The sequence below is a fragment of the Physella acuta genome, unplaced genomic scaffold, assembly GCF_028476545.2.
Source record: "Physella acuta isolate Inbredline_101_S28 unplaced genomic scaffold, ASM2847654v3 ptg000426l, whole genome shotgun sequence".
Classification (NCBI taxonomy): Eukaryota; Metazoa; Mollusca; class Gastropoda; family Physidae; genus Physella; species Physella acuta.
In genome coordinates, this window is record NW_026731945.1 from 527501 (window position 1) to 554924 (window position 27424).

Below are 27424 nucleotides of genomic sequence, written 5' to 3' on the forward strand. Positions count from 1 at the left end.
CTGCATGTGTCTGATACATCGACGCTGTTCGATTTGTGTCGTTTCAACGCTTTGTATTTACCCCCTACTGCCTGTAAAGTGTACACCTGAGTGACTTGCTGTGTCTAGCGGTAGTGTAACCGGTTTACAGATGCAGTCCCCGAATTGTGCGTTGGGTTACCTGTGCATACCACTCGCTAGGGGCCAGAGCAGATGCATTTTACCGAATATAAGATTTCTTGTTACGCTTTTATTGCTCAACAATTTCATTTGTGGCTATAACGCTGGAACCGAGAAACAAGTATGTACATAGTTTTGTCTTTTTAATTATGTGTATTCACTAAAAAAATATTTTTATTATTTCCTTTTAAGTAATATATTTTAAGATGTTACTTCGTGTATTCATTTTGAACTATGTATCCTTAAATTTCGTTTTAAGTAATATTATGTTATAAAATGCTAATAAATGAATGAAATTTGAAATATATAAACTTTTAAATTTCATTTCATGGATTATGTTTATGTTAAATGTTGTACCTAATTAATATATATTTTAAAATTTCCTATTTGGTAATATATGCTGTGGTTAGATGTTTATTTTTACATATTTAAATAATATAGTTGTTGCTGATTTAATATATTTCAGTCAACAAATATAATCAAGACTTATAATTTAACTACAGAATGGACCAAACGGTTCCAATTGCAGAACACAGACAAGTAAGTAGATTAATAATTTGTTACATACTTTGGCTAAGTCTTGTTTATTCTATTAGAGACAGTTTCATGTGATTAGGGCACACATTATGCAGTCTGACATTGAACATGTTTTTGCTTAAAATCAGTTTTAATTCTTTATAAAAATCGTTCTACACTATTTACAATATTAAATGGAGGACTTCATCACTGGTACACATTCCGTTAGATTTCACATTCCTACATTTATTAACTGCACATAAAGACACTTCCTCACATTATATTAATTCTAAGCAATGTATATATATAAATATAAATATATATATATATATATATATATATATATATATATATATATATATATATATATATATATATATATATATAATGTCCTGTAGGAAGTAAGTCCTAAAGATAAAGATGACATCATAAGCCCAGAGATCCGACAACCTGTGGCTCCAATTAACACATCAGACCAATCAGTCATAGGTGACCAGCACACTGACCAACATGGTGACAAGATTAAAAACCCAAACAAGGACAAAATTCCCGCTAGTCGTGATGGCCAGCATGACAACCAGTATGCTGGTCAATACAATGGCCGAAATGACCAGTCTAGTAACAACAACGAGGCCAAGGGCTGCGATGATCACCATGAAGATAGACTAAAGCACCATGACCACCGCCACTACCCAAAAGGCGACGATAACCTAGCATACATAACCGACACCGAACCACCACCAAAATATTGCGACCTGCGAACCAACACGTCACAAGATTCAACTTCCGGTAACGTGTACACCCCGCCTCTGGTTGGTCAAGCTCCCCCATCAGGCGCAACCAATCAGGAGGAAATACTTCTTCAAGATTTAACTTACACTAACCCTATGTGGTGTAAAATCCCAAGGTCCAAGTCTCAGGCGAATACATCCATGGCCCAGCCTGCTTATGTGGCCCCACCTCAGACCACTACATACATGGCCCAGCCTGCTTATGTGGCCCCACATCAGATGAGTACTTCAACGGCCCAGCATGTTTATGTGGCCCCACCTCAGACCAATATATACACGACCCAGCCTGCTTATGTGCCCCCACTCATCCAGGTACGTTATATGTTGTTTGTTTTGATGTTGTGGTTGTAAATTCCTTATTGATGGTACTTGAATCAAGGGTTTCGTGTTAGAAGGATGTCCCTGAGTCAACTCAGCTTTAATGGGTACCCAATTTCCACTTCGCTATTAACCTTATTACTCATCTCTATTGGGTACCTGAAACCACAATTTGTTTGAATTACAAAAACTTAAAAATTCTGTTTAGTTTTTTCACCCTTTCATCACATTTTAAATGGCGAAAATATAAAAACTATAAAGAAAATTGAAGGTAGTGCTTTATGAACTTGCTATTGATCGCCACAAAAACAAAAAAGCAAACAAAAAAAAACAAAAAAAAACACACTATATTTAAATATATTTAAAAACATATAAAATATATTTAGAAATATCTATTATCACGTAGCCTTATTCTATTATCTAACACGATCCCAAATTGTCCTGAACTATTTTAGGCAAATGTAAGATGTACCAGAACTATTTGTTCTGAATATTTCAACAACCTATTCAATATGTGCCAGAACTAATTATTCTGTATAAGTTCAGGAACCTGTTCAACATGCGACAGAAATTATTGTTCTGTCCAATTTCAAAAACCGGTTCAGCATGTGCCAGAACTTATTGTTTTCAGGAACCTGTTCAACATGTGCCACAACTTATTCTTCTGTACAATTTCAGGAACCTGTTCAACACGTGCCACAACTTATTCTTCTATACAATTTCAGGAACCTGTTCAACACGTGCCACAACTTATTCTTCTATACAATTTCAGGAACCTGCTCAACATGTGCCAGAACTTATTCTTCTGTACAATTTCAGGAACCTGTTCAACATGTGCCAGAACTTATTCTTCTGTACAATTTCAGGAACCTGTTCAACATGTGCCACAACTTATTCTTCTGTACAATTTCAGGAACCTGTTCAACATGTGACAGAACTTATTCTTCTGTACAATTTCAGGAACCTGTTCAACATGTTCCAGAACTTATTGTTTTCAGGAACCTGTTCAACATGTGCCAGAACTTATTCCTCTGTACAATTTCAGGAACCTGTTCAACATGTGCCACAACTTATTCTTCTGTACAATTTCAGGAACCTGTTCAACATGTGCCAGAACTTATTCTTCTGTACTATTTCAGGAACCTGTTCAACATGTGCCAGAACTTATTCTTCTGTACAATTTCAGGAACCTGTTCAACATGTGCCACAACTTATTCTTCTGTACAATTTCAGGAACCTGTTCAACATGTGCCAGAACTTATTCTTCTGTACTATTTCAGGAACCTGTTCAACATGTGCCAGAACTTATTCTTCTGTACAATATCAGGAACCTGTTCAACATGTGCCACAACTTATTCTTCTGTACAATTTCAGGAACCTGTTCAACATGTGACAGAACTGATTCTTCTGTACAATTTCAGGAACCTGTTCAACATGTGCCACAACTTATTCTTCTGTACAATTTCAGGAACCTGCTCAACATGTGCCAGACTACGTATGCTTGAGCGTTGGCGTCCTATTATGCTGCTGTCTACCCTTTGGTATCATTGGCCTCGTCTTCTCAATAAATGTAAGTCCATGTCACTTGAGCAAAGGCATAGCTAAGGGAGGGCGGTAGGGCGGTCGCTCCGGGCGCCGATCCTAAGGGGTCGCCAAAATGGGTAGAAGCAAGCTTGTTTTAGTCTGTGGAATTAAATTATTCACAGTAGAAAGGGTCACTAGCATTTTTCAACCTGGAAGGGGGGGGGGGGGGGGGGGGGCTTTTTCACCAGCATGAATAAATATAGCCAATACGTGGGGGGGGGAGGGGTGGGGGGTGGGGGTAAATTGATAGCTTGCTCCGGGCGCCCGAAATTAACCTCGACTTGAAACCCTTTACCCTTTGAACAATTTTAAAAGTACATATATGAATCTCGCTGTTTTAAACTACAGTTAGTAAAATACAATATATTTTTGTCCCTTTTTTACTTTCTCGTATATGCGAAGTATGAAGAAAGTATTGTAATCGCGCAAAAAAAAATCGAGATTTTTGCAAATCTCGACGTTTTAAACCTCCCTGAGTCGGAAAAACATAATATTGCAATCTTGTCCGTATGTCTGTGTGTGTGTATGGATGTATGTGTGTATGTAAGCACGATAACTTGAGTACCTTTATAGCCAGGTTGATGAAATTTCATTTATAAGTATTATATTGAATTTGAAGATTTGTTTAAACTTTTCAGAGATTTCCAATAACCGGAAGTGGAACTTTTTCTATTTATAATTTTTCTAAAACTTATTACTTGAGTACTATTTCAGATAGATAAATGAAATTTCACAGGTAAGTAAAATATATAATTTTCTGCCTTCTGTCAAATTTTGAGTAATTTTCGTTGACCGAAAGTAATAATTTACGCTATTTCCGATCTCTCAAAAACGCATGTGAATTTATAAAATACAATATCCCGCAATATTATACACATTTTGTTTGGCGTTCACTTGGTGTGCAATTCTTTTTCTACGAGATTCTATTCTATTATAAAAAGTTTAAGAAATTAAAAATGGATTAAAAATAGTGTCTATATCCCGAGTTGCCATCCCCCGTTGTGTTATATAAGAATATTCGAGAAAGTTTAGGGGAGATCACTCCCAGTTTATTGACATTAATAATCTATGATTCAAGTTAAATAATCTTAACATTTTTCTATTTTAATTATAAACCTTAACATATACATATACTAATCAATGCGGTAGTGATTAGAAAAAAAATAACTTAAATTATTGATGAATTAAATTTATTTATTTATTATACCTCCCTTGCAAAAATTAAAAAAAATGTTGAATTAAATAGTTTTTTCGACCTACTGTTATGAAAATGTATCCACTGTTTATAGGAAAAAAAAACAAAAATGACATTTGACATTGATACTTTTAATACGTTTTAGCAATGTGCGTGTATTTAATATTTTCTTTACGTTATGCAAAAGAGTAAAAACAGTGGCAACTATAAAATAACTTTTAATAAGACTCTGCGATGCACTGAAAAGCACTGCATGGTGCGATGTTTACTTTTATGATTCCAAAATCTATAGCGATGACGGAAGGAAGGACTGACACACTACCAGCCCGCTTATGTTATATGTTATATATATATATATATATATATATATATATATATATATATATATATATGGGCCCCCTATACATGAAAGCTTGTGTCTGTGTGGTTGTCTGTGTTTTATGCACTACTACACCTTTTGTCCTATTGCCACGAAACTTTGTACTGTCGCTGAGAATAGTAAGAATAGACCTGGGAAGATAAATGTGGTAAATAGTTTCAAATATCATAGGTTCTGCACACCAGAAGTAGTATACTAGGCGTCCCGTGGTAGCCAGTCATTATTAATGGTTCAAATAAGATCTGTGAGATTCGTTTGTCAGTTTTGATTTGAATAGAAAAAAAAAATGTATTTATCGATCTGCATGCAATGGACCATAAAACACTTTGTTGCAGTGTGTGTAGTTTTAAAGAGAACTTAATTGCTTAAACTGTTCCAAATGTCAACATTTTGTTGAATTGTGGTTTACTTTGTCATATTTTTTAAGACAACATAAATGTTGGCTGGTACTCTATTGTTGGCTGGTTATTTTAATATTTGTATTTAAGTAAAAGGGTTACTCGTTTGCTCATTACCCAGGAAGAGGCAAACTCGAATAGTAGTATAGTGCAGGCAATTTTAAGGTATTGAATATTAGGTCGTTCTATGTTGATGAGCTTGTTTGTTGTCATGATTTTGCTTATTTTTGAAGTTATATTTTTGTTAACGTTTACCCACCCCTTCTCACGAGATGGCGTTTGAGTCCCACGGCACGCTGGTCTGACAGGGTGTCACAGGTAAATTATGGGCTTTAGGTCACGTTGATTAACCTGGTCCCCGGACTCTAGTTGTGCGCCTCACGAGGTGTGAATTTAATCAGCGGTTTGGATGGTCAGATCCTAGCTTTCTCATGGCCATACGTCATAGCTCAGTTGACCACGGTGGGCAGATCGCCGCCTGCATTTTTATGGCCTGTTCCGGCACAATGAAGACAGCCGAAGCGCTGGTCAAATTTCTCCTTGATTGATGGTCGGAAGGTCACTACCTGTGTCAGTTCGGGTCGAGCAGATGGTTTTGGTTGATGGGAAAGTTTGGTTGGACAGCCTATAAATGAGGAAGGTTGGCTGTGTTAAGGTCTCTCTCTTACACACACACACACAGCTAGGGCTAGAGGCTAGTCGAGGCCTCAGGGTAGCAGCCTTAGGGCTGACTTAAAGGCCCAGCTGATGTATTGTTGATATGGCCTGATGTTTACAACAGCGGCCCAACGTCTTGTTCCTGTACATATATGCTTTGTTTTAGATGTTTACATCTGTGATCTGCTGTTTAAACCAGTGGCCATTTTCTATGTGGCTGATATTTGTACCAGTGGCACGATGTTATGCTCGTGGCCTGATGTCTCCTTCCAGTGGCCCGATGTCTCGATCCAGTGGCCCGATGTTATGCTCGTTGCCTAATATCTTAATCTGGGGCCAGATATTTGTTCCAGAGGACGGGTATGTTGTCCTTGTGGCCGGGGAATCGCCCTTGCCCTTTGTGTGTGATGAACTAGATCGTGTAGAACACAAGTGTAAATTCATGAAAGGATGTAACTGTGTTTGTATCAGGTTCCCAAGGGGAATACATTGAATGCGAATATTGGACAGGGTCTCAGTGTATTGTTTTCATTGTATTTAAACATGTAAGTTTGATTTTTTTGTCATCTTTGACTTGTATTAAGAATGCATGTGATGTTTTCTTGAATTTGAAAAACTGGCCAGGTCTTATTCCATATTATACAATGAAAATGCACGGATTTGAGAGACTAACACCATCCACCACCTGTCTTCAATCGGTTAAAACAACCCCCACCCTAACATAAATTTGACTGTTATTTTGTTATATGTTTACAGGCTAACAGAATGAGAGGTGAAAAGAAGTATCAAGCAGCCAAGCAAGCTGCAAGCAAAGCCCGGACTTTCAACATTATCGGCATCGTCTTGGGCATCATTTTTACTATCTTCTACATTCTATCAGGGATCTTAAGATTGTAGGTTACGGGATAGTTGTGATGGGGCTGGTCATTGGCTAAATAAGAAGATGTCGTGATGATGGTCATTGGCTAAATACGAAGATGTCGTGATGATGGTCATTGGCTAAATAATGAGAAGTCGTGGTGATGGTCATTGGCTAAATAAGAAGATGTCGTGATGATGGTCATTGGCTAAATAAGAAAGAATAATGGGCTGCTTCAATGTATATTTTAAAATTGTTTCAATTTATTTTTAAAATCTGTGTTTAGATTCAGTCTTTCACATCAGCGGTTGATATTTTACTGTTTTCTGTGAACATATAACATGCCAGTTATCATTTTTAATTAATATTTTAATTTTAATGTATATATCATTTTGAATAAAGGCTAGAAAAAGCAAAAAGATTTGTTTATTGATAAGCAAGTTTAGAAATCCCTATGATTTAGAAAACGGTGTTTTAAAACAAGATTTAGTTGAGGTTTCATAATGTTTGGGCGTGTCCATAAAGACACTTATATGAGTTAACATTGTTTATTCATACTAATTAAAATTTATTGTTCTGTCATTTTATAATAAACGGTATTTTCTATTGTGCACAGTTCCTGATTGATGAAGATGGACTGTTTGAAATGTTCCTAAAAAATAAAAAATAAAAAAGGTTAAAGAATCTCACTTAAACATACTGATCCATTGAACATATAAAATAGAGTGCATGTGTTTTTTGGCCTCGGAATATGAAGGGAGGATGTGGTCAGCACTGTTCAGGACCAAGATCCGAACTCGAGACTTTCGAGACAGCAGCAACGCTCTACCATTCGACCAGGTCGTCTCTAGATGTTCGTATCTTACGGTGACAATATTTGACCCCCACTGTGGATACTCGCTGATTACCACGACTTTACAAAATAGTTCACAGGAGGAAAAGTATGAGGTACAATATGAGATACCTATTCCAAGGTGTCAACCTAGTATAGGCTCTACTTTCTATTTTAAAGTGGGAAAATACCCATAACATTTATTTCACTTTATTAAATAATTTAAGTTATAATTTTAACTCAATTTTACTATTATCAAAGCAAATTTGGCAATTGCATATTATAGATTAATTTAGCTACTTTAAAAATTAGCTTGAAAGGAAGTACTTAACGATACATAGGGGTATGTGAGATATTTTGTCTGAGATCATTTGTCCATGATATCATTTGCCCTGATATATTTTGTCCTTGTACCTTTGTCCGTGAGATTATTTGTCCTTGAGATAATTTGTCCTGAGATCATTTGTCCTGAGATCATTTGTCCTGAGATTATTTGTCGTAAGATTATTTGTCCTAAGATTATTTGTTCTGAGATCATTTGTCATGGAACCGGGTAATTCCATATCACAATATCTGGTCATGTATATGCTGGAGATTTAAAAAATAAAAAACAAACAACGATTAGTATCAATCTGATTTTTTACCAAAATATAGCTATTACATTTTTTGTATGATCAACAGTGACAACAGCAGTAGCTGGTAAAACTTGTCTAAACGTCCCCCGCATCTTTTATCTAATGATGAACATTACATTTTAAAGTATGAGTGGATTTCGTCCAGTAGCACATCAACATTAGGAAATAAACGTGGTCTATGTGTGTTTTGTTGGAATGTGACATGCTTGACTAACCAAGCGTGGCAAGCATGCGTGTTTGATCATGACGACACTATTGATCTGGTTATATCCCACCTACACGAAAACAGGTGTATGAGTTGCACAGGTATGTAGTGTATTATTGTTTTCTTTATATACTGTGACTGCTGGGAGGGCATGTGGGATCACCGCCCTAACCGCCAACCCTACCCGACAACCCTAGCCGTCAACCCTAGCCGCCAATCCTACTCTTTCTCTCACATACACAACACACACACACACACACACACACACATATATATATATATATATATATATATATATATATATATATATATATATATATATATATATATATATATATATATATATATATATATATATATATATATATACATATACTCTTTTTTCCTTTGGTGTGTTTAGGGGGGGGGGTGACACCATGAAGTGCCGCACCGGGTGGCACCCGACCTAGCAACGCCACTTCCTGATTCCCAGACAATAACATATTTCACTCGTGAATGCCACTTCCTGATTCCCAGACATTAACATATTTCACTCGTGAATGCCAGTCAACCTTTGCTCCATATAACGTGCGCTATGAAGTGGTTCTTCAACACGCTTACAGATTCAATACACGCTGTGAACTCTAATGTCACGTTTGAAAATCTACACGATAGAGTGATGGTTCTTAAGTTTGGTTCAATTGATTTAGTCTCAGAATATTACCCTATTGATATTTGTTCTGTTGTTTTAGTTGCACAAAGGTCAACATAATGTTGCCCTTATAATATTTGTTCTATTTCATCTTGGCCCTTATAATATTTGTTCTTTATTTCCCAGGCCAACAAGTTGAAAGATGAAAAGAACTATCATGCAGCCAACCAAGCAGCTGCCAAAGCTTGAACCTTCAACATTCTTGGCATCGTCTTGGGCATCATCTTCAATTTCATCTACGTTCTGGTGGGGGTTTCAATAGATAGGCTTATTAAAGACTGGGACCGTGGTACTGGTTATTTTTAAAAAATTATTAAACGGGAGTTATGATGGCGAATGTTATAAATATGCTACATAGCGATAGATTATGATGGCGGTTGTTAAAAATATGCTATCTGAGGATAGGTTAAGATGGCGGCTGTTACAAATATGCTACATAGGGATAGGTTATGATGGGGGCTGTTACAAATATGCTACATAGGGATAGGTTATAATAGCGGCTGTTACAAATATGCTACATAGGGATAGGTCATGATGGCGGCTGTTAAAAATATGCTACATAGGGATAGGTCATGATGGCGGTTGTTACAATTATGCTACATAGGGATAGGTCATGATGGCGGCTGTTACAAATATGCTACATAGGGATAGGTCATGATGGCGGCTGTTACAAATAGGCTAGATGGTGATTGGTTATGCTGGCGGTTGTTACAAATATCCTACATTGTGATTGGTTATGATGGGGTTACTCATGATGTTAAGATACATTTAAAAATAATGTGTGGTATACTGGGGTTTCTTGAAAATATTCTTAAAAGGAAGGAATGATAATAGAGATTACCACTTTCTAAATACTCAAGTCTAAACTCTTTAAGTAAACTTTTTAATATTTATATTCTTTGTATTTATTTATGTATAAGTAAATATTTATTGTCAAGACCCTGTCCCTAACTTGCTCATGTATACAAAATATAGATTCAAAGGTGAAAAGTGTTTGATTTATGTTTTGGTTTATTTATGTATAGATTTTTGTGGTGTGGGCACTTACTATGGTTTTCCTAATTAGACATTCTAGTACTATTTTAGATAGATAAATGTAACTAAACATGTAAGTAAAAGATTTAATTCTCTACCTTCTGTCAAATTTTGAGCAATTTCCGTTGATCGGAAGTAGTTATTTACGCTATTTCCGATTTCGAAAAAAACGAATGTGAATTTATAAAGTACTAATAATATTCCGCACTATAATATACATATATTTTGGCGTTCACTTGGTGCGCAATTCTTTGATCTACGAGATTCTAAAAAAAAAAGTTAAAGTATTTAAAATGGATTAAAAATCATGTCTATATCCCGAGTTCCCATCCCCTCTTCTTTAAATAACAATATTCGAGAAAGTTTAGGGGAGATCACTCCCGGTTTATTTTTTACATTTTGTATAATAAAATGTATGCTAGCCTATCGCATGTCATTGTTTATATCGCCATAACCACATGAAAAGTAAATTGCTTTTTTTTTTATTTTATTTTGGAAATTTTGTTTAATTACTGTAAATACTAAAACGTCAAATTCATCCACAAAAACCGAACTGTCAGGATTTTATAATCAAATTAGTTTTAATTACACCTTGCATAATTTTAAAAATATTTAATTGGCCTCTCAATTACCTATGTGAATATTCTCGCTTAGGTCCAGTTTTTAATTTAAAAGATTGTAAAAATATGGCAAGCAATAAAACATTTTAAAAAATTAAAGCCATTAGGGAACCATCGATAACTTTCAGTTTTAGAATTATTTTATCTATTCAAATATTTTTAAAAACCACCCTCAACCCGTTCTTTAAGTCAACCGGAGAGACAAGGGATGCTAAAACAATGCACGTCACAAAAATTGTTTCCCATTAACACAACAGGCTGACTCTACTAATCCAAGTTAAAATAAAAGGGTTAGCTAATTTTTTAGTATATTGCTAGTACTTATTTGTTCGAAAACTTATAGCCTTAAAAAAAACCAGACGTCATTTTGTACATTTTTTCACACATATGATAAAATATTCGATTTGCTTGAAAAATTTGTTTTCTCGCATCAACTGATTGGAACCATTAGAAATCAGCTTTCCGAGTTTTTCAAATGCGTTCTGAACAAATCTTAAAGGCTGGAAACAGCATTGAAGACAAGGCGGAACAGCTGTGTGAGTTAACACAGCACTGCAAGATTCGCCATCATGAAGCTTAAGAATAGTTAAACAATTAGACAACTTACTGTAAAAACATGGGGTTTGACGAAAACCGATTTTTTAATGGTCCGAACATTCACAAGAAACTCAGAATCTCGTAAAACAATGTGTTCATCAGGCCAGACGTTCTGAATAGAAAGCAGCAGATGCCATTGGTTTCACTTCAGCAACAAATCGTCTCTTTGGATCTTGTTGGGGTCGTTGTTGTTGGAGTCGTTTTTGTTGGTGTAATATATTTATGATTCATCAGTAAAATTTCTAAAATGTTTACGTCTTCTAAAATACACTGTGGGATTACACCTTAATGCCAACAAACTTTTCACGAGAAATCAAGAATTTCCTTTATAAATCTTCAACCATAAGCCTTTTAGAATACGGTAACCAATTTTAAAATATACTAGACTACCCGTTATCTAGTTTCGAGGGTCATCCATAAATGACATCAGGTCTGTCACTTATCGTCACAAAATAACCAGAACCCACATTCAAAAAGATGTTTTTATCTTTTAAAAACACCGATTTCGGACTATCCCTTCATATACTGACGTAACAGGTGACCTACTCAACTCTACTTAACCCGCCTACCTGCCCAGTGTCCCGCCAAGCCTCAGACAACAAGTTTTATCGTTAAAAAAAAACGATTCCTGCCGAGCATGTCTCTGACCACACTATCCCTTCATATGCTTAGGACAAAGAAACAGATAAAATCTACTTCATCTGCCCTGTATCCCGCCAAGTTCAGATAGGCAACTTTATCATTCACATCTAAAAAAATTATTAAAAAATTGAAAAAAATTAACATTGACGTATTGGTCTAGAACCCGTGCCACCCGCAAGACAGCCGATTACACTAACAACTTAGCTATTTAACTCGTGACGTCACTGGTGATTTTTTATACTATAGTTTAATACTTTGAGTCTCCTTATGCAACTTGATTTACGCGCATAGATCTAGATCTAAGTCTAGTAGTAGTAACTTTCAAATTAAATTGTATCTTAAATTAGCCAATTACATAGCTAAACACAGATTAATATAAAATAATAAAGGTCTGAAATTTATCTAGATCTAGATAGAATTATCTAGATCTAGATTCTACGACTCGTTTGCTTAAGTCTTAAGTCTAGTTTTTGCGTAACTCTTGCTAGATCTAGAATCTAGATCTAATCATTAGACCAATTCTATTCGAGATCTAGAGAGATAAATCACAAAGATTTATATCAAGTATTTAAGGACTAAAAATGTATTATGATTATAAAATGGACTGTATTTTTTATCTAATTAATCGTTGGTATGTATCTAATTAATCTTTGGTTTTACCTAGATTCTAGATCTAGATCTATAAATAGCTTTCTTGGCCACCTGATATTTTTAGATCTATAAATGACTTTCTTGGTCAGATTGTAGAGCTAGAGAAATTTATTGCAAAACTAAATAAAAAAGACAGTACAAAATTTATATAAGCGTTGGAACGTAATAAAAACAGCAAACGGACGTATTGTTAAAGTTATGGCCGACAGAAAATTAGATTTAGAACGCATTAAACTTTTGAATGGGCCACAAAGTCTATGATGGAAGCCGCCATCTTATTGTACTAAAAAGTAAACAAAACTTGTGACGTCACTATTCAGTCAAGGTAAAGCCATTGTTTGAAAAATTTAAAATTAATGTGCTTAATCTACCAATGAATAAATCAATAAATTAATTAACGTCTTTAAATAAATTTGTGATTAACAGTATGTCTGAAAAAAAAATTTCTCTACCTACATACTATTTTACATTTCTGCATATAGCGTAGATCATCTACAGTAGTTAATCAGACAAACAAAAAAATAAATATATATTGAAACACGTAAACTAACTTGAGTTTTAGTAGTATAAAGATTTCACTCCTGTATGTTTCAAAGCGGTATACGTAACCATAGACTGGCCTGCATCTAGTCTAAACATTATGCTGATCAAACCATAACTAAGAAAAACAAACACCTTCACCATACCATTTTATTATTAATTTCGGTGCTACTTGATAATACAAATATTTACAAGGATTTTCTGGTAACAGATTCCTGTTTGGTACAGTAAGATATTTAAAATCCTAATTTCGTCTATGATACCCTGTGGTGTTACACCTAAATGAGAGTAAAACATTGATTAGAAATTTTGGGACGTTTTCTGTTGGGTGAAATTCTGAGTTTTCCAAAGCTATTGTCATGTCCCAACCGTCTAGAAAAATTATTCTGTTCATTAAGTCTTTAAATACTTTTAAAATAATTTTAAAATAAAATCTTCCTAGACTGTCTCCACTTATGGTGTGATTTATTTCGTACTCCAGTGAAGCCACGTGTGGACCACGGAAAGCTATTGTTGCATCAGGGTTTCTGTCCAAAAGTCGCTTGCAGGCTTCAGTTACAGATCGAAGACGTAGCTCGGCAAAACTTAAATGGGACGTCAAAACGTGAAGATAGTAGTGGATTATGACAATGATTTTCTCATTTGATGGCATGGCGTCTATATGCTGGGCTACACCATCGTAGCGGAGCATAGATACCCAAGAGGCACCAAGATGAAGCGGGTATTCGTGTGGGGTGAATGTCAAGGTGATATTGTTCACTTTGTTTTTGCACACCTCTTTCTGCGGCCATGCTCCATTCCCCGTGGCGCTGCACTGTGTCCAGTCTTGAAGCGGCCAATACAGACGAAGACTATTGGAATCCCCGAACACCCAAATACTAGTATCACGTAGACAGTCTAGTGCCAGACTTGGGGTTAGGTAGGAATGGTCACAGAGCAGAGATGTCCAGACTTCTCCAGGTGACCAGTAGCCTTTTGGTTTGGTCATTTCCCAGGTAGCTGATGGGCTCGTCATATAGCAGGGTGGAAGTTGGGGTAATGAGCCTGAAAACATCAAATATAATTTCCAATTTTTTTTTTTGCTCAATATAAGTATGATCGATGGTACTATATGACATTGTCATTATGTTATATTTAAATGCCTTGATAAGCTAAATTATAAATAATAAAGCAAACATATTTTAAAAGAGTAATCGTCAAATCATTAATGATGTTAAAGAAACACTTTAGACCATTCTGCTCATGCGATTTGAAGTTTTGATTATGATAATTCAATACCAGGTGTTTTGTAACAGACTGCAGTTATAAGTGTTACGTTTTGTCTTGTAAATTCTTGTAACGTCCCTTATATTTTATATATCATAGTTATGTCCCTTGAGTGTCCCTAGAATGTGTACAGTGTTAGCTGTGTTGTTTACTTCAGTCATTTACTGGAGCGAGACCAGATGGTTAATGACGGATCTCTAAATATCTAAAATGGTTTTGAGTAAACTTGATATCTACTGTACTGAGCAAACGAATCTAAATAATGTAACAATATGATTTAGCACGAATGCTGATGCGGAATAGGAGAGGTGTTTCAAATAACTGTCAAACGAAATTCGTCCATTCGGGCATTCGTCGCATTCGGGCAAGTTTTCATTCGGGTATTTGTCGCATTCGAGCAAGTGTTCCTTCGGGTATTTGTCGCATTCGAGCAAGTGTTCCTTCGGGTATTTGTCGCATTCGAGCAAGTGTCCATTCGGGAAATCGGCCTTCGGGCAAATGGCATTCGGGCAAGTGTCTTTCGGGAAAACGTCCAGCTCCCGAATTTTCTACAATGTACTTTGTCTTTTAGTCTGGCAATAAGGTGACTACCCCCATCCTCAACGCTTCAATAACAATATAAGTATACGCAAGTAAATGAAACTTTGACATTGTAAACAGAGGCTAGCATTGCTATTAACTAAACATCGTGCCGTCGTATAGCAAATCTTGTGCTTGATTTATGTGTTTGATAAAATGGCGTGTGTATTTGATTACTGCTTTAAATACAGATGTGTTTAGAAAATGTTTACCCTACTTAGGTAAATTCATTTTACCTGAGTTGGTAACAAGTATTTTGATATTAACTCGCAGAGCATTCACTTTTATGTCACTGTTAAGAAAATCATACAAAAAAATTATCAAATTATTATAGTAGTTATATAATGCAAACAGATCCTCTGTATGTTTATTATCAACAAGATATAAATTAGTATAAATGTTCTGTTTGTGTATGTTTGTAGGAAACTACAAAGTGAGTGAAATAAATAAAAAAAGAACTATGTATTTTTCTCAGGGATTGATAATATTATAATGTATCTTTTGGTGTTTCGTTTTTAACCTAATATTAAATGAAGCTGTTTGCTTTTACCTGTTATGTTATGTTATATATATATATATATATATATATATATATATATATATATATATATATATATATATATATATATATATATATATATATGTGTGTGTATTTGTATATGTGTGAGTAGATATATTTTAATTTGTTTATGAGAAATAAAAAAAATAGAACATGTCATTAAACTACCGAACTGCTACAGATTTGATTAAAGCAATTTCTTCCAGGGTTACATTGGATGGCTCAATTCTGGATAAAGCCTTTGTGGCCTTGAAGTGGTCGCAACTCAACCTATAGATCATAGGTTGAAAAAAATAGGTACAACTGTGGATATGTATATCTCTATCTATATCTATCTATCTATCTCTCTCTCTCTGTCTCTCTCTCGCTTTAAATATATATATATATATATATATATATATATATATATATATATATATATATATATATATATATATAGATGTGTGTGTGTGTATTTGAATTTTCAATTGTTTCTTCTCTAACTCCTACCCCCGTGTTCTTTAACCAAACCCTTGGGGGTCATCCATTTATGACGTCCACACATTTTTGGGATTTTGGACCCCCCCCCCCCCCCCCCGTGGACGCCCACACTGACTATAAGTTTTTGCATAATCTTCTTTCACTATTACTCAAACAACTGCATTAAGTGTGTATATACTCTGAGTGTATATAATATTACAACATTTTTTATCATTTTCATATTTCAAACTAACCGAAAAATCCCATTAATAAAACAGGAGACCAAAATATTTATTACCAAAAATATTATATTCCTAAAATGAAATGCATCTCTTACCTGTATCCTTTTGGTTAGCCTGGTCCTAAATGATAAAGATCGGGACTGATTTATCCTGATACGTCCTGCAGTTCAACTAATTTAGCTGTAAATTGTTCTTCTGGCTGCCACTTTAAATTAAGCCATAGGCTATTAACCTCTTTTTGAAGTTGATATTTCAATTTGGAAGGATAAGCTTTTTGATACAAATCATTTAATTTAGCATATTTCGCGGTGTTTTGACTAGCCATTATTTCGCACACTTGTAGTCGCATTGACACTGTTATATTACTGAGTCCAACGTTGATGCTAGTGTGTATTAACGCCTCCCCCCCTCCTGTCCCACACCTGAACAGGACGTCTATGTTAGCTGGTGGCTAGCCACGAGATTTCTGTAATGTAGTAGACCAAGGCTAGGATAGACCGTAAGGAACAAAGTAGAGTAGTCGGACTAAGGACTTAAATTGTTGTAGATAGTTGTATTTTTCTCTGTCTTCATTGTATTTGTGTTATAGTGGCAATAAATAGTCGAAATCATTGATACTTGTGGTTATTTATTCTCATTTTCTTGTTCTTGTTTACTATTTCCTACCTAGCTCGAAAGATTTAGAGAAGAGGGTCGTAACATTTTATATATATATATATATATATATATATATATATATATATATATATATATATATATATATATACTGCTACCACTGTTGTCGTTTACTGAAAATAGATAAGAATTGATGTTGTACACTATTATTTACCATTTGCGTCTGGAAAAATTTGTTTTCTCTTATTTCAATTCTCATCATAGCAAAACTTGCACGCAAATAAATTTAAGAAACCACACATGCCAATTCAACTCACTGTTTATTTAATTATCCGGAAAATTTTCCTTGAAACAAAATTTGTTGGGTCAATTCGTCTCTAATAAAGAAGAGGAAAGGATGGTCCGCGACAAATCTTTTTTCCGGAGGATGCTTGAGAGAGGTGATTGATATAACCACAGCTGTAGCTGCAGCAGCGACAGTTCCTGTTTCTTTGACGTCAATGATGGCCTTGTGAATGACCTTGCTGATAAAGACCCCACCTGTGGCCGAGATCAGGTTACAATAAATGCATTTTTTGAACTTGTATAAATCTCCGTGATACCATTGTTTTTAAAGTGAATTGTATCTTCTTTTTATAGATATTCTATTTTTTTTTTTTGGTGTAATGTGTATACATTTAGTTAAATGAATATATATTTCTTGCTGCCCGAATGTAGTGTTTTAACCTTTTTGGGGCACGAAAATTTATTTTTCAATAAATTATGTGGAAAGTTAGTATTTTTAAGTCGCTTTGTTATTTTCGGCTACAGGACATTACCCACCCCCCCCCCCCTCCACGGACATTAACCCCCCCCCCCCCCCTGTCAATTATCCCCCTAGGGAATTAACACCTCCTCCCATTCTCCAAAATAGAATCCTGATTTTATCCCCAACTCTATACCTATATATTACCTTAATTAAAACTTTAAGAAAATTACGAAAAACCTAAGAATTCACCTCACCCTAAAGTTAACCCAAAACCAAACCCAACTCTAGACATTGATTAAAGCCTAACCCTAATCCGAGCCCTAACCCTAGCCCTAACCCTAGTCCTAACTCTAACCCTAACCCTAGACCTAGACCTAGCCCAAACACAAACTCTAGCTCTAACCCTAGCTGAAACTTAAGCTATGACCGGGGGTAATGTCCTCCTGGGCGAGGTGTAATTGGCGGGTGGGGGGAGGGGTAAAGCCGTGTTCCCGTTATTTTCAATGTAAAATTACTGTTTACAGGCTAGGTCTGAAATTATCATACATTGTGTTGTTAGGTATATAAATATGTACATCCTCAAGTTATTAAACGCTGTAGCATTTAAATCAGATCCCTTTTAAGTGTCTAGATAATAACTTAAATATTTATATTTACCTATTCAACATTTACCTGTTCAACAGCTTACCTTTTCTTATGATTCCAGTAAAGTTTGCGTAACCAGGACTGAAAGCCTCCACCATGCCGATATCTTTCAGGGGTTGAACCAGGCCTAAAGTTGTCTCAATCTTGAACTTTGGAATGCTGACACCCAAATATACAGATCTAAGTCCACCGAACAGTGTATCGACATTTCCTGGCGTTGCTAGAAATTTTTCTTTAGAAACAAGACATATACATAGTGACTTCACATTTTGTAAAGGTAGCGACATTTATTTTGAAGAACAAATTGAAAATGTGCCACCAGATTGTATTAAATTATGTTAAAAAATGTTTTCTTCATTTGATTGGCCACATTTTACTTTAATTTAGTTTATGACCTACAACATACCTAAACCTTTGATACCATTCACCTCCTCTGGTAGAGCTATGTAAAAATGGAATCTTTCACCATTGAAGGGCAACTCGACTACCTCTATCCCAATAGAGTTATCTTTCTTGTATTTAATCGTCATGTCATCGCTCATCATGTCGACCTAGTGAGTGTAAATCTTTAAAAACATCTGACAAATGATATTGACTTTTTAATTTATTTTTACATATTGCTATTTTAAAATGTATAAACGCCTGAGCTTAACTAAATGCATTTAATTTTAATGTAAATATTATTAATCATTAAGGGGTCGGCGTGGACGAGTCGGTAAAGCTCATGGTTGGTAATAGACAAGTCTCGAGTTCGAACCCTTGGGCAGATGAGGCTCGTTAGCTGGGGACAGCAACTCTTCTAGGAGAGACAACTCAAAAACCAAACAACTGCTGCCTTGTAGTTTGTTCTTGGTTGGACAAAGGCTATGGAAGCAAATCAAAAAAAAAGAAAAGCAGGCTGAAATCGGAGACACTGGCCTCAATGGCGCATAACCAGTTGACACGTATACTTAATTGTGTTGGAGGGGATCCCTTCAAACACCAAAATTAAGAACAAAGAAGAAGTTTAATCATATCTCAAGAAATTAAATTTAAATATCACTAAAACGTTACCGAGCTGATTCCCCCATCCAAACTATAAAAAGGACGTCTAAACGTTCTGTACTCGGGGAAGGGAAATCTCCAGGTTCCATTGAAGAAAATGGTGTTGATCAGAAGCATCACGGTGCTTGAATCAATTGAACCTAATTATTGTTATAACCAAAGGCATTAACATTCAATGGAAGCAAATATCGATAATTCACAAATTAATTCACATTTTCTCAGACCTAAAACTCGCGATGGTGAGCGGGGGGGGGGGGGGGTCGGAACGCACCGGGTGACACCACTTAGGGGAGGGGGTGACAACTAGCCAAAAATAGCAAAATATATATAGAAAAAAACAATCATTCCAGTTAAATAAATGATTAAATAGAGTTAAAAAGTCTTTTTTTTTCATTGAGAGAAAAATAGACAAATCAGAACAAGAGTGGGGAAGGGGGTGGAGGCTTGACGTAAACTGAATTATCGTGAAGAAAAAAAAATTCTTGAGAATTTTAAAAACTGACACGTTAATTAACGTCTGGAAGGGGGAGGGGGGGATTACACCATTAGTTGCCGACACCCGACCTTGCGACGACTCTGCTGGAAAAGATCTCAGCTGTTTTATTCACTTGAGTCAGTGGTCAGCACTTTGCTTACATTTGTTTCCTCCCAGCACTACTAGTAGGCCCTACTCGTCGAAGTTGGGTAGACATCAACTTAATTTCCCAAATGGATAAAATTTGTTATATTAACTTTAATCCAGAGACATTGAATATATATATATATATATATATATATATAAATATATATATATATATATATATATATATATATATATATATATATATATATATATACATATATATCTATATATATAAAGCAAAGTGGTCAAGTGCACGATGGTGCCTTGGGGCGATAGAACACGACGGCCGGTGACGGTTGGTCGAAAAGTCTACGGAGAGGGGGTCAAAACTGACCTCGACTGACCGGCGTCTTATATGGGCTATATTACGAAAAAAAATTTCCTCCGACGACCCCCCTTGAAATTTTGTGAGGTGGTAGCAGAACGCCTCGGGGTTTCACAAAAAACTCGCCATGTCCGGGAAAATTCGTTAAATGGGTCAAAACTGACCAGTCGTATTTCCCTATATAATCTTTGTATTTTATGGGGAAAACAGAGGGTAATTTCAAAACGGATTTTAGGGCACTTATCGTCTTTACATCTGGCTAATTTTTTGCATGCTCTTAGGTAAATGGCTTGACCTTTAGGGAAAGCTGTCGGTTTCACTCAAATCCCTCGACGAGGGCTAAAAGGTGACCGCGAGTGAAATTCTCTTTATATGAGCTCTATTACGAAAAAAAAATTCCGACGACGACCCCCCTTAAAATTTTGTGAGGTGGTAGGAGAACGCCTTGGGGTGTCACAAAAAACTCGCCATGTCCGGGAAAATTCGTTAAATGGGTCAAAACTGACCAGTCGTATTTCCCTATATAATCTTTGTATTTTATGGGAAAAACCGAGGGTGATTTCAAAACGGATTTTAGGGCACTTATCCACTTTACATCTGGCTAATGTTTAGTATACACCTCTATAGATGACTAAGCCGTATGGAAAAACTGTTGGTCAAACTTAAAGCCCCCCTAAGAGGGCTAAAAATGACCGCGAATGAAATTCTCATTATACGAGATTTGGTCATTTGGTCTATGAACAGGGGAGGTAACTTTTTAATGTAATAATTTTTAAATATTTTGTATACTCTTTTCAAGAAAAAAACAAAAATCATAAAGTATAGCATTGTTTTAAATAAATATTTTGTTAAAAATTCAGTTTTGCATTTTACTCAAATTGTAAAAATTAATCGCGAAAGTATTTCATTATAATATTTGATTGATACTATTAAGAAAACCCTTGCAGTTCTAATTACCGTGCGAGTAATATGTTTGCGAATATTCCATCAATATACAGGAGCTGTTAAATTACTTCACTGTATAAATTTAGGCCCTAAGCATTTAACATAGCAGCCAATCACCTATTAATTAATCATTCAATTGCTCAATTTTTTTGAAAACCTAAGCGAAGCTAGGCAGTATGCCTAGTATATATATATATATATATATATATATATATATATATATATATATATATATATATATATATATATATATATATATATATATATATATATATATATATATATATATATATATATATATGAATTTTGAATGTGACCTCTGACCACCGCGAGCAGCGGATCCATGATTCCTATGAAAGAGAGGGAAAAATAAACTTCATAGCCATAGTATGATGTACCTAAAGTGCTCATTATCTAAATTAATGATGTAAAAACTTTATATTCCTTTTCCAAACTTATAGTGTTAATTAAAGAGAATGTATCACCATTCACAAAAACTCTAATTGTTTCTGAAAATTGTTTACCTTTAGTTCTTTAGCACTCATAACATCCCTTTATAAATTAGGACAACACTGTTACGTCCCTTTTAAAAACAACATTTACATCAAAGGGAATAAAAATTACTTTTTATTACTTTGTTTTGGTTTTGAGAAAAAAATAATTACATAATTACCGTTTGTATTTGTGTTTGCGTTTGTGTAATGTTTGCGGTTTTTTGTGTGTTTTTGTTTTTGGTTGGTTTTGGATAGGATTTATTCTAAAAGTAATATACCTCCTAAACCCAGGCTTACTAAACACACAGGTTACGGTGCTTTACAGATAGTTTTTTTTTAAGGCTGGTATCGAGGGTATAGAGGACAAACGCAGTATGTACAAAAAACATGATCTCGAGAAAAATTAGTTTATTAAAATAGTGCAAAATATTATGTTTAAAAAATTATAAAATATTTGCATTCTAGTTTTCTTAGACTGCGCATTAGTGTTCTTGTAGCTCGTATTATTGACAGTATCAATATAAATGTACATCGATTTGACAAAAGAGTGGACATACTGCATTTGTCCTCTATACTCTCTCTCTCTCCTTTATTCTCTCTCTCTCTCTCTCTCTCTCTCTGTATATATATATATATATATATATATATATATATATATATATATATATATATATATATATATATATATATATATATATATATATATATATGTATGTATGTATGTATATATATATATAACTTATTTTATTCGGGAGGTTGACACCATGAGGTCCCACACCTGGAGCCCCTCCCCCCCCCCCCAACCCGAAGAAAGTCTACCGCCCCCCAAACCAGATTGAATGTATATAGTAAATATTTACTTTTGCTAGTGTCCGTCCCGGCCCGTCCCCCCGGAAAATGTAGACCGCACTCCCGAAAATATCAAGTGCCAGAAAAAGTCTGGAAGAAACACTGGTGACACCCGACCTCGCGACGCCACTGCTTTAAACTAAAATCAGTATCACTTCTTTGAATTTTGCTGATGGTGTTCAGACAATACCAAACCTTTTTGAATGAGATTTTGTATCATATTTCCTGTAGCATTTGCCACGTAGGTGTTGATTGGTTCCTCAGGTCCCCCAGGGGCAGACAAGTCAATGTTACCAGCCTTGGCAAAGTACTTGCTCTCAACATCTGCCACAAATTGAGGCACGATTTCGTATGCAGGGTTCACAAAAATGGCGTTTCCTGTGTTTAATTTCACATCCGGTACAGAGTTCATCTGTCGGTGTTTTGAAGCAAAAAAAAGCATTATAATTAATTAATTTACTTGGCAGTTTTACTTTGTAATTTTAAATTAAATGGCGTATTACGTAACAAGCATTGAATGCAACTATTGGCGTTGCATCAAAATTGAAAAGTGCGGCTCTCTTCTGAAATAAGCAAACTGCTAATTATGTTTAGGAGAATGAGTAAAGTATTTTTTTGAAAGCAAATTACACGAATAAATTCGATTATGTGAAAAACTGATAGAAACGTATATGCAACGGTTGTAATCTTACGTCCGAAATAAGTTTCTTATAGATCTCATGAGTATTGTCAGCAAGAGATGTAATCCCAAGCGCCTGTTTCATTTCTGTAGCTGTTTTTCCTCTGGCGCCTAATGATGTCATTGCAAATACCGAATGGATGCTAAAAATAAACGCGTAACATAAACGTTTTGTGCATTCAATGACATAATAATAGTATATAATAATAAAAATATTATTATTTATTTAATTTCATTTTCGAGTAAGTTAATACTGATTTTAGAAATGAACGCATAACTAGGTAGATTATGCGAATGAAATTAATCAATCAAATTCTATTTTTTTTAAATTAAGCATAAAGCATTTAAAAATCTATTATAACAACAAAGGTGTAGTTGTCAAAAATAAATTGATAGAAACAATTTTTTTTTTAGAAAAAGTACAAAGCCCTTATTTAAGGGAAAAAATGTTTAGCACTTCTAATGACGTTTTAAAATTTAGAATGTATCTTCTTTAGCAAGACCAACGTTTAAAATTATAAAATCTACATTCTAAAGAAAAAAGTATGTATTTAAAAAATATGGTACGTCTACGTGTAAGATAGAATACGCCCGCGAAATAAAAATCTACGCATTGAAACTAGAATCTAACTGGTAAAGCAAAGGTATACCTGTAAGGTGAGTAGACCATACTTCGTAAGCCCAGTGCCACTTTCTGGTACAGTCTCTGGGAGAATCCAGAGGTCGCTGCCGACAAGTCCCGTTGGTCATCAAGGTAGTCCGCCTTGACCAGCTGACCAGCAATGGCCAGTACAAGTAGAGCGAGTCGCATTGTGTTCATCTGTTTTGTTTACGTGTTGTAAAATACAGAAATAACAAAACAGTTTACACGTTTTTAATAACTTACAGAGCATTAATCTTATGACCAAAAAATCTGAAAATTAACGCGAAAACAATGTGTTTAGACTAGTTAATATAAATACTACTGCTAAAAGCTTTAGATAGTTTTGCGAGAGATTAGACCAAAACTTACTCGACTTCTCAAGCTGTGGTGACCGAATTGTTTCCTTAGTCAAACGCCGTTAAGCTACGTGGCCGATACTAATTAAAAAAAAGGAAATTTCTAATTTTAAACAAGCTAATTAGTTATTGATTGTTATCTTGTTTAGTAAAGAAGATTGATTATCAGGCGCGGGATTTTGTTGTATATAAACCCTAACCCTCACAGCAATAAAAAAAATAAACAAACAAAAATACACCCAAATCCTTACTAAAAACGTAAACTCAAACATAATCACAAGCACAACACAAACACAAACAATAAAAAACATAAACATAAACTTAAGCATACACACAAACCCCCATCTACACCCAAAAACATAAACATAAATTTAAATTTTCTCCGTTCCCCGCACTTCTAAGCCTAATAAAATAACCACATAAACACAAACACAAAAATAAACAAGCATCAACATTAACCCTTACCTTCTCCACAACCTCAACTACAAACATTAACATAAACATAAACACTACACAAACACAAACATAACCACACATTTGAATATTTTCAATGTAATTTTAATTTATTTGACTTAAACGGAAGTAATTTGTACAATTTTTAGAACTGTTTTTTTTAAGGACAATATATTTAGGTTTATTTTGTTCTTTGAACTTTACGTTAATTAAAACCTTATGTTGAAAACTGAAGACGGCGCCAAATCTCACACATCCCAGGGCGCCAGAGGACGCAACAGAGTATAGTAGTCCGACATATCCTCTCAACTCGTGTAATTTCTTTGTACTGCCTATTTTCTTATAGAGGGTTCGAGGTAAAAGCCAGTTGTTCTAAGCATAACATCGACTATATAACTTACTAGACTACCCGTCATCCCCTGGATAACTGTGGGTTTCGGGGATCATCCATAAAAAACATCACGTCTGTCACTTATTGTCACAAAAAACCAGATCCCACATTCAAAAAGATGTTTTTTATCTTTTAAAAATACCGATTTTGGACTATCCCTTCATATACTGACGTCACAGGTGACCTACTCAACTCTACTTCACATGCCCAGTGTCCCGCCAAGTCTCAGACAACATGTTTTTATCGTTTTAAAAGAACGATTCCGGCCGAGCATGTCTCTGACCACACTGTTCCTTCATATGCTTAGGACAAAGAAACGGATGAACTCTACTTCACCTGCCCTGTATCCCGCCACGTTCAGATAGGCAACTTTATCATTCACATCTAAAAAATTAAAAAATTAAAAAACAATTAACATTGACGTGACGTGTCTAGAACCCGGGTCACCCGCATGAAAGCCTATTACACTAACAAATTAGCTATTTAGACTCGTGACGTCACCGATGTTTTTTACGGTATAGTTTAATACTTTGAGTCTCCTTAAGCAACTTGATTTACGCGCATATTCCCTATCTAGATCTAGATCTAAGTAGTAGTAACTTTCAAATTAAATTAGCCAATGACATAGCTAAATAAACAAAGATTTATCTAAAATAATGAAGGTCTGAAATTATCTAGATCTAGATTCTACGACTCGTTTGCTTAAGTCTTAAATCTAGTTTTTGCGTAACTCTTGCTAGATCTAGATTAGACAATCATATTCTAGATAGATCTAGATCTAGATCTAGATTGATAAATCACAAAGATTTATATCAAGCATTTAAGGACTAAAAATGTATTATGATTTTAAAATGGATTGTATTTTTATCTAATTAATTTTTGTTTTGTATCTAATTAATCTTTGGTTTGACCTAGATTCTAGATTTAGATCTATAAATAACTTTCTTGGCCACCTGATATTTAGATCTATAAATAACTTTCTTGGACAGATTGTAGAGCTAGAGAAATTTATTGTAAAACTAAATAAAAAAAAGACAGTTGAAAATTTATATAAGTGTTGGAACGTAATAAATACAGTAAATTGACGTATAGTTAAAGCTATAGCCGACAGAAAATTAGCTTTAGAACGAGTTAAACATTGGAATGGGCACACCATCTTCTTCGATAGAAGCCGCCATTTTATTGTACTAAAAAGTAAACAAATAATGTGACGTCACTATTCGGTCAAAATAAAGCTATTGTTTGAAACTTTTAACATTAATGTGGTTAATCTACCAATGAATAAATCAGTAATTTAATTAACGTCTTTAAATAAATTTGTGAATAACAGTCTGTCTGAAAAGAAAAATTGTTCTCTACCTACATACTATTTTACAAGTCTATACATATGGCAGATTCTTTCCTGTAGTAAATCAGACAAACAAATAAATATTCAAACATGTAAACAAAGTTGAGTTTTAGTAGTATAGAGATTGCATTGGCCAAAGGGTATAAAACAGAAAGCTTTTGCTTGCCACGGACCTTATTAATGTGGTATATAAAATATGCTGAAAACACATTTTAAACACACACACACACATACACACAAAAACACATACGTCTGTGGCCTAAACCTATATAGGCTAAAGTGTAATCTAAAGGGTCAATTTAAAAGTTGGCCAACGTATGCCTGCTTTGTAATATTTAAATGCACATAAAATGTAACATAACAGTTTAACAGACACATCTGCCTATCTGTTTGATTATCAGATTTAACTGATAGTAATTTTATATCGTACAGACCGTCACTCTTATCTCCTTTCATTTAATTACAATAATTTGATGGATTCAACAGTTACAGTAAATGTATTTGCTTTATGAAAACCTATGTACATGTCCTTACAGTCACAGTTTAATTTTTCGTGCCTATCAGGAAGTAAATTACATTCTTTTTTATGTCTCTCTATTTTAAAAGCATTCTCGCTCTAAGCCTAATGCCCTAATGTATCACAAAATATCTCAAAAACTTTATAGTAAATTCTCTCAAATCCAGCCGTCATTCTTAAAAGCTAGCTAATTTTACGACGTCGTAAGATTATCTGTTATTCTACCGTTTGTCCTGTTTAGAGAGTAGTTTAAATCTAAAATGTATCAATTTATATATATAAAATAAAAAAATAATTAAGTTTCATACTTGGGTTTAATATATCACTACGCGTAAATTGTC

At 34.7% G+C, this 27424-nt stretch overlaps 3 protein-coding genes across 3 annotated transcripts; 1 reads left to right on the forward strand and 2 right to left on the reverse strand.

The window, feature by feature from the left end:
* The first annotated feature begins 168 nt into the window (after positions 1–168).
* On the forward strand, positions 169–7213 carry LOC131942798 (uncharacterized). Its single transcript, XM_059302725.1, has 5 exons — positions 169–280; positions 626–699; positions 1074–1778; positions 3253–3354; positions 6754–7213. The coding sequence occupies exons 2-5, from the start codon at positions 664–666 to the stop codon at positions 6892–6894; spliced, it is 984 nt and encodes a 327-aa protein (XP_059158708.1). The 5' UTR covers positions 169–280; positions 626–663; the 3' UTR covers positions 6895–7213.
* A 6335-nt stretch (positions 7214–13548) lies between these two features.
* LOC131942795 (NXPE family member 4-like) lies at positions 13549–14319 on the reverse strand. The gene has a single exon (XM_059302722.1). It carries the CDS (start codon positions 14317–14319, stop codon positions 13549–13551), a length of 771 nt encoding a protein of 256 aa, XP_059158705.1.
* Positions 14320–17327: 3008 nt separating this feature from the next.
* LOC131942797 (leukocyte elastase inhibitor-like) lies at positions 17328–24465 on the reverse strand. The gene is made up of 8 exons (XM_059302724.1): positions 24388–24465; positions 24026–24195; positions 23389–23518; positions 22892–23108; positions 19471–19601; positions 18824–18968; positions 18461–18649; positions 17328–17564 (listed from the first exon to the last, which is right to left on the reverse strand). Exons 2-8 carry the CDS (start codon positions 24193–24195, stop codon positions 17353–17355), a joined length of 1194 nt encoding a protein of 397 aa, XP_059158707.1. The 5' UTR covers positions 24388–24465; the 3' UTR covers positions 17328–17352.
* Between the last annotated feature and the right edge of the window lie 2959 nt (positions 24466–27424).

Excerpts from the sequence above, each read along its gene's own strand:
- LOC131942797 (XM_059302724.1), bottom strand. The coding sequence starts at position 24,195 with ATGAACACAATGCGACTCGCTCTACTTGTACTGGCCATTGCTGGTCAG. Across the intron at positions 23,519-24,025 it reads ATGGTCTACTCACCTTACAG|CATCCATTCGGTATTTGCAA; the intron begins GTATACCTTTGC and ends GTTTATTTTTAG. Across the intron at positions 17,565-18,460 it reads TACTGGAATCATAAGAAAAG|GTGGGGTCTTTATCAGCAAG; the intron begins GTAAGCTGTTGA and ends TCTCGGCCACAG.
- LOC131942798 (XM_059302725.1), top strand. The coding sequence starts at position 664 with ATGGACCAAACGGTTCCAATTGCAGAACACAGACAA. Across the intron at positions 700-1,073 it reads CAATTGCAGAACACAGACAA|GAAGTAAGTCCTAAAGATAA; the intron begins GTAAGTAGATTA and ends AATGTCCTGTAG. Across the intron at positions 3,355-6,753 it reads GCCTCGTCTTCTCAATAAAT|GCTAACAGAATGAGAGGTGA; the intron begins GTAAGTCCATGT and ends ATATGTTTACAG.
- LOC131942795 (XM_059302722.1), bottom strand. The coding sequence starts at position 14,319 with ATGACGAGCCCATCAGCTACCTGGGAAATGACCAAACCAAAAGGCTAC.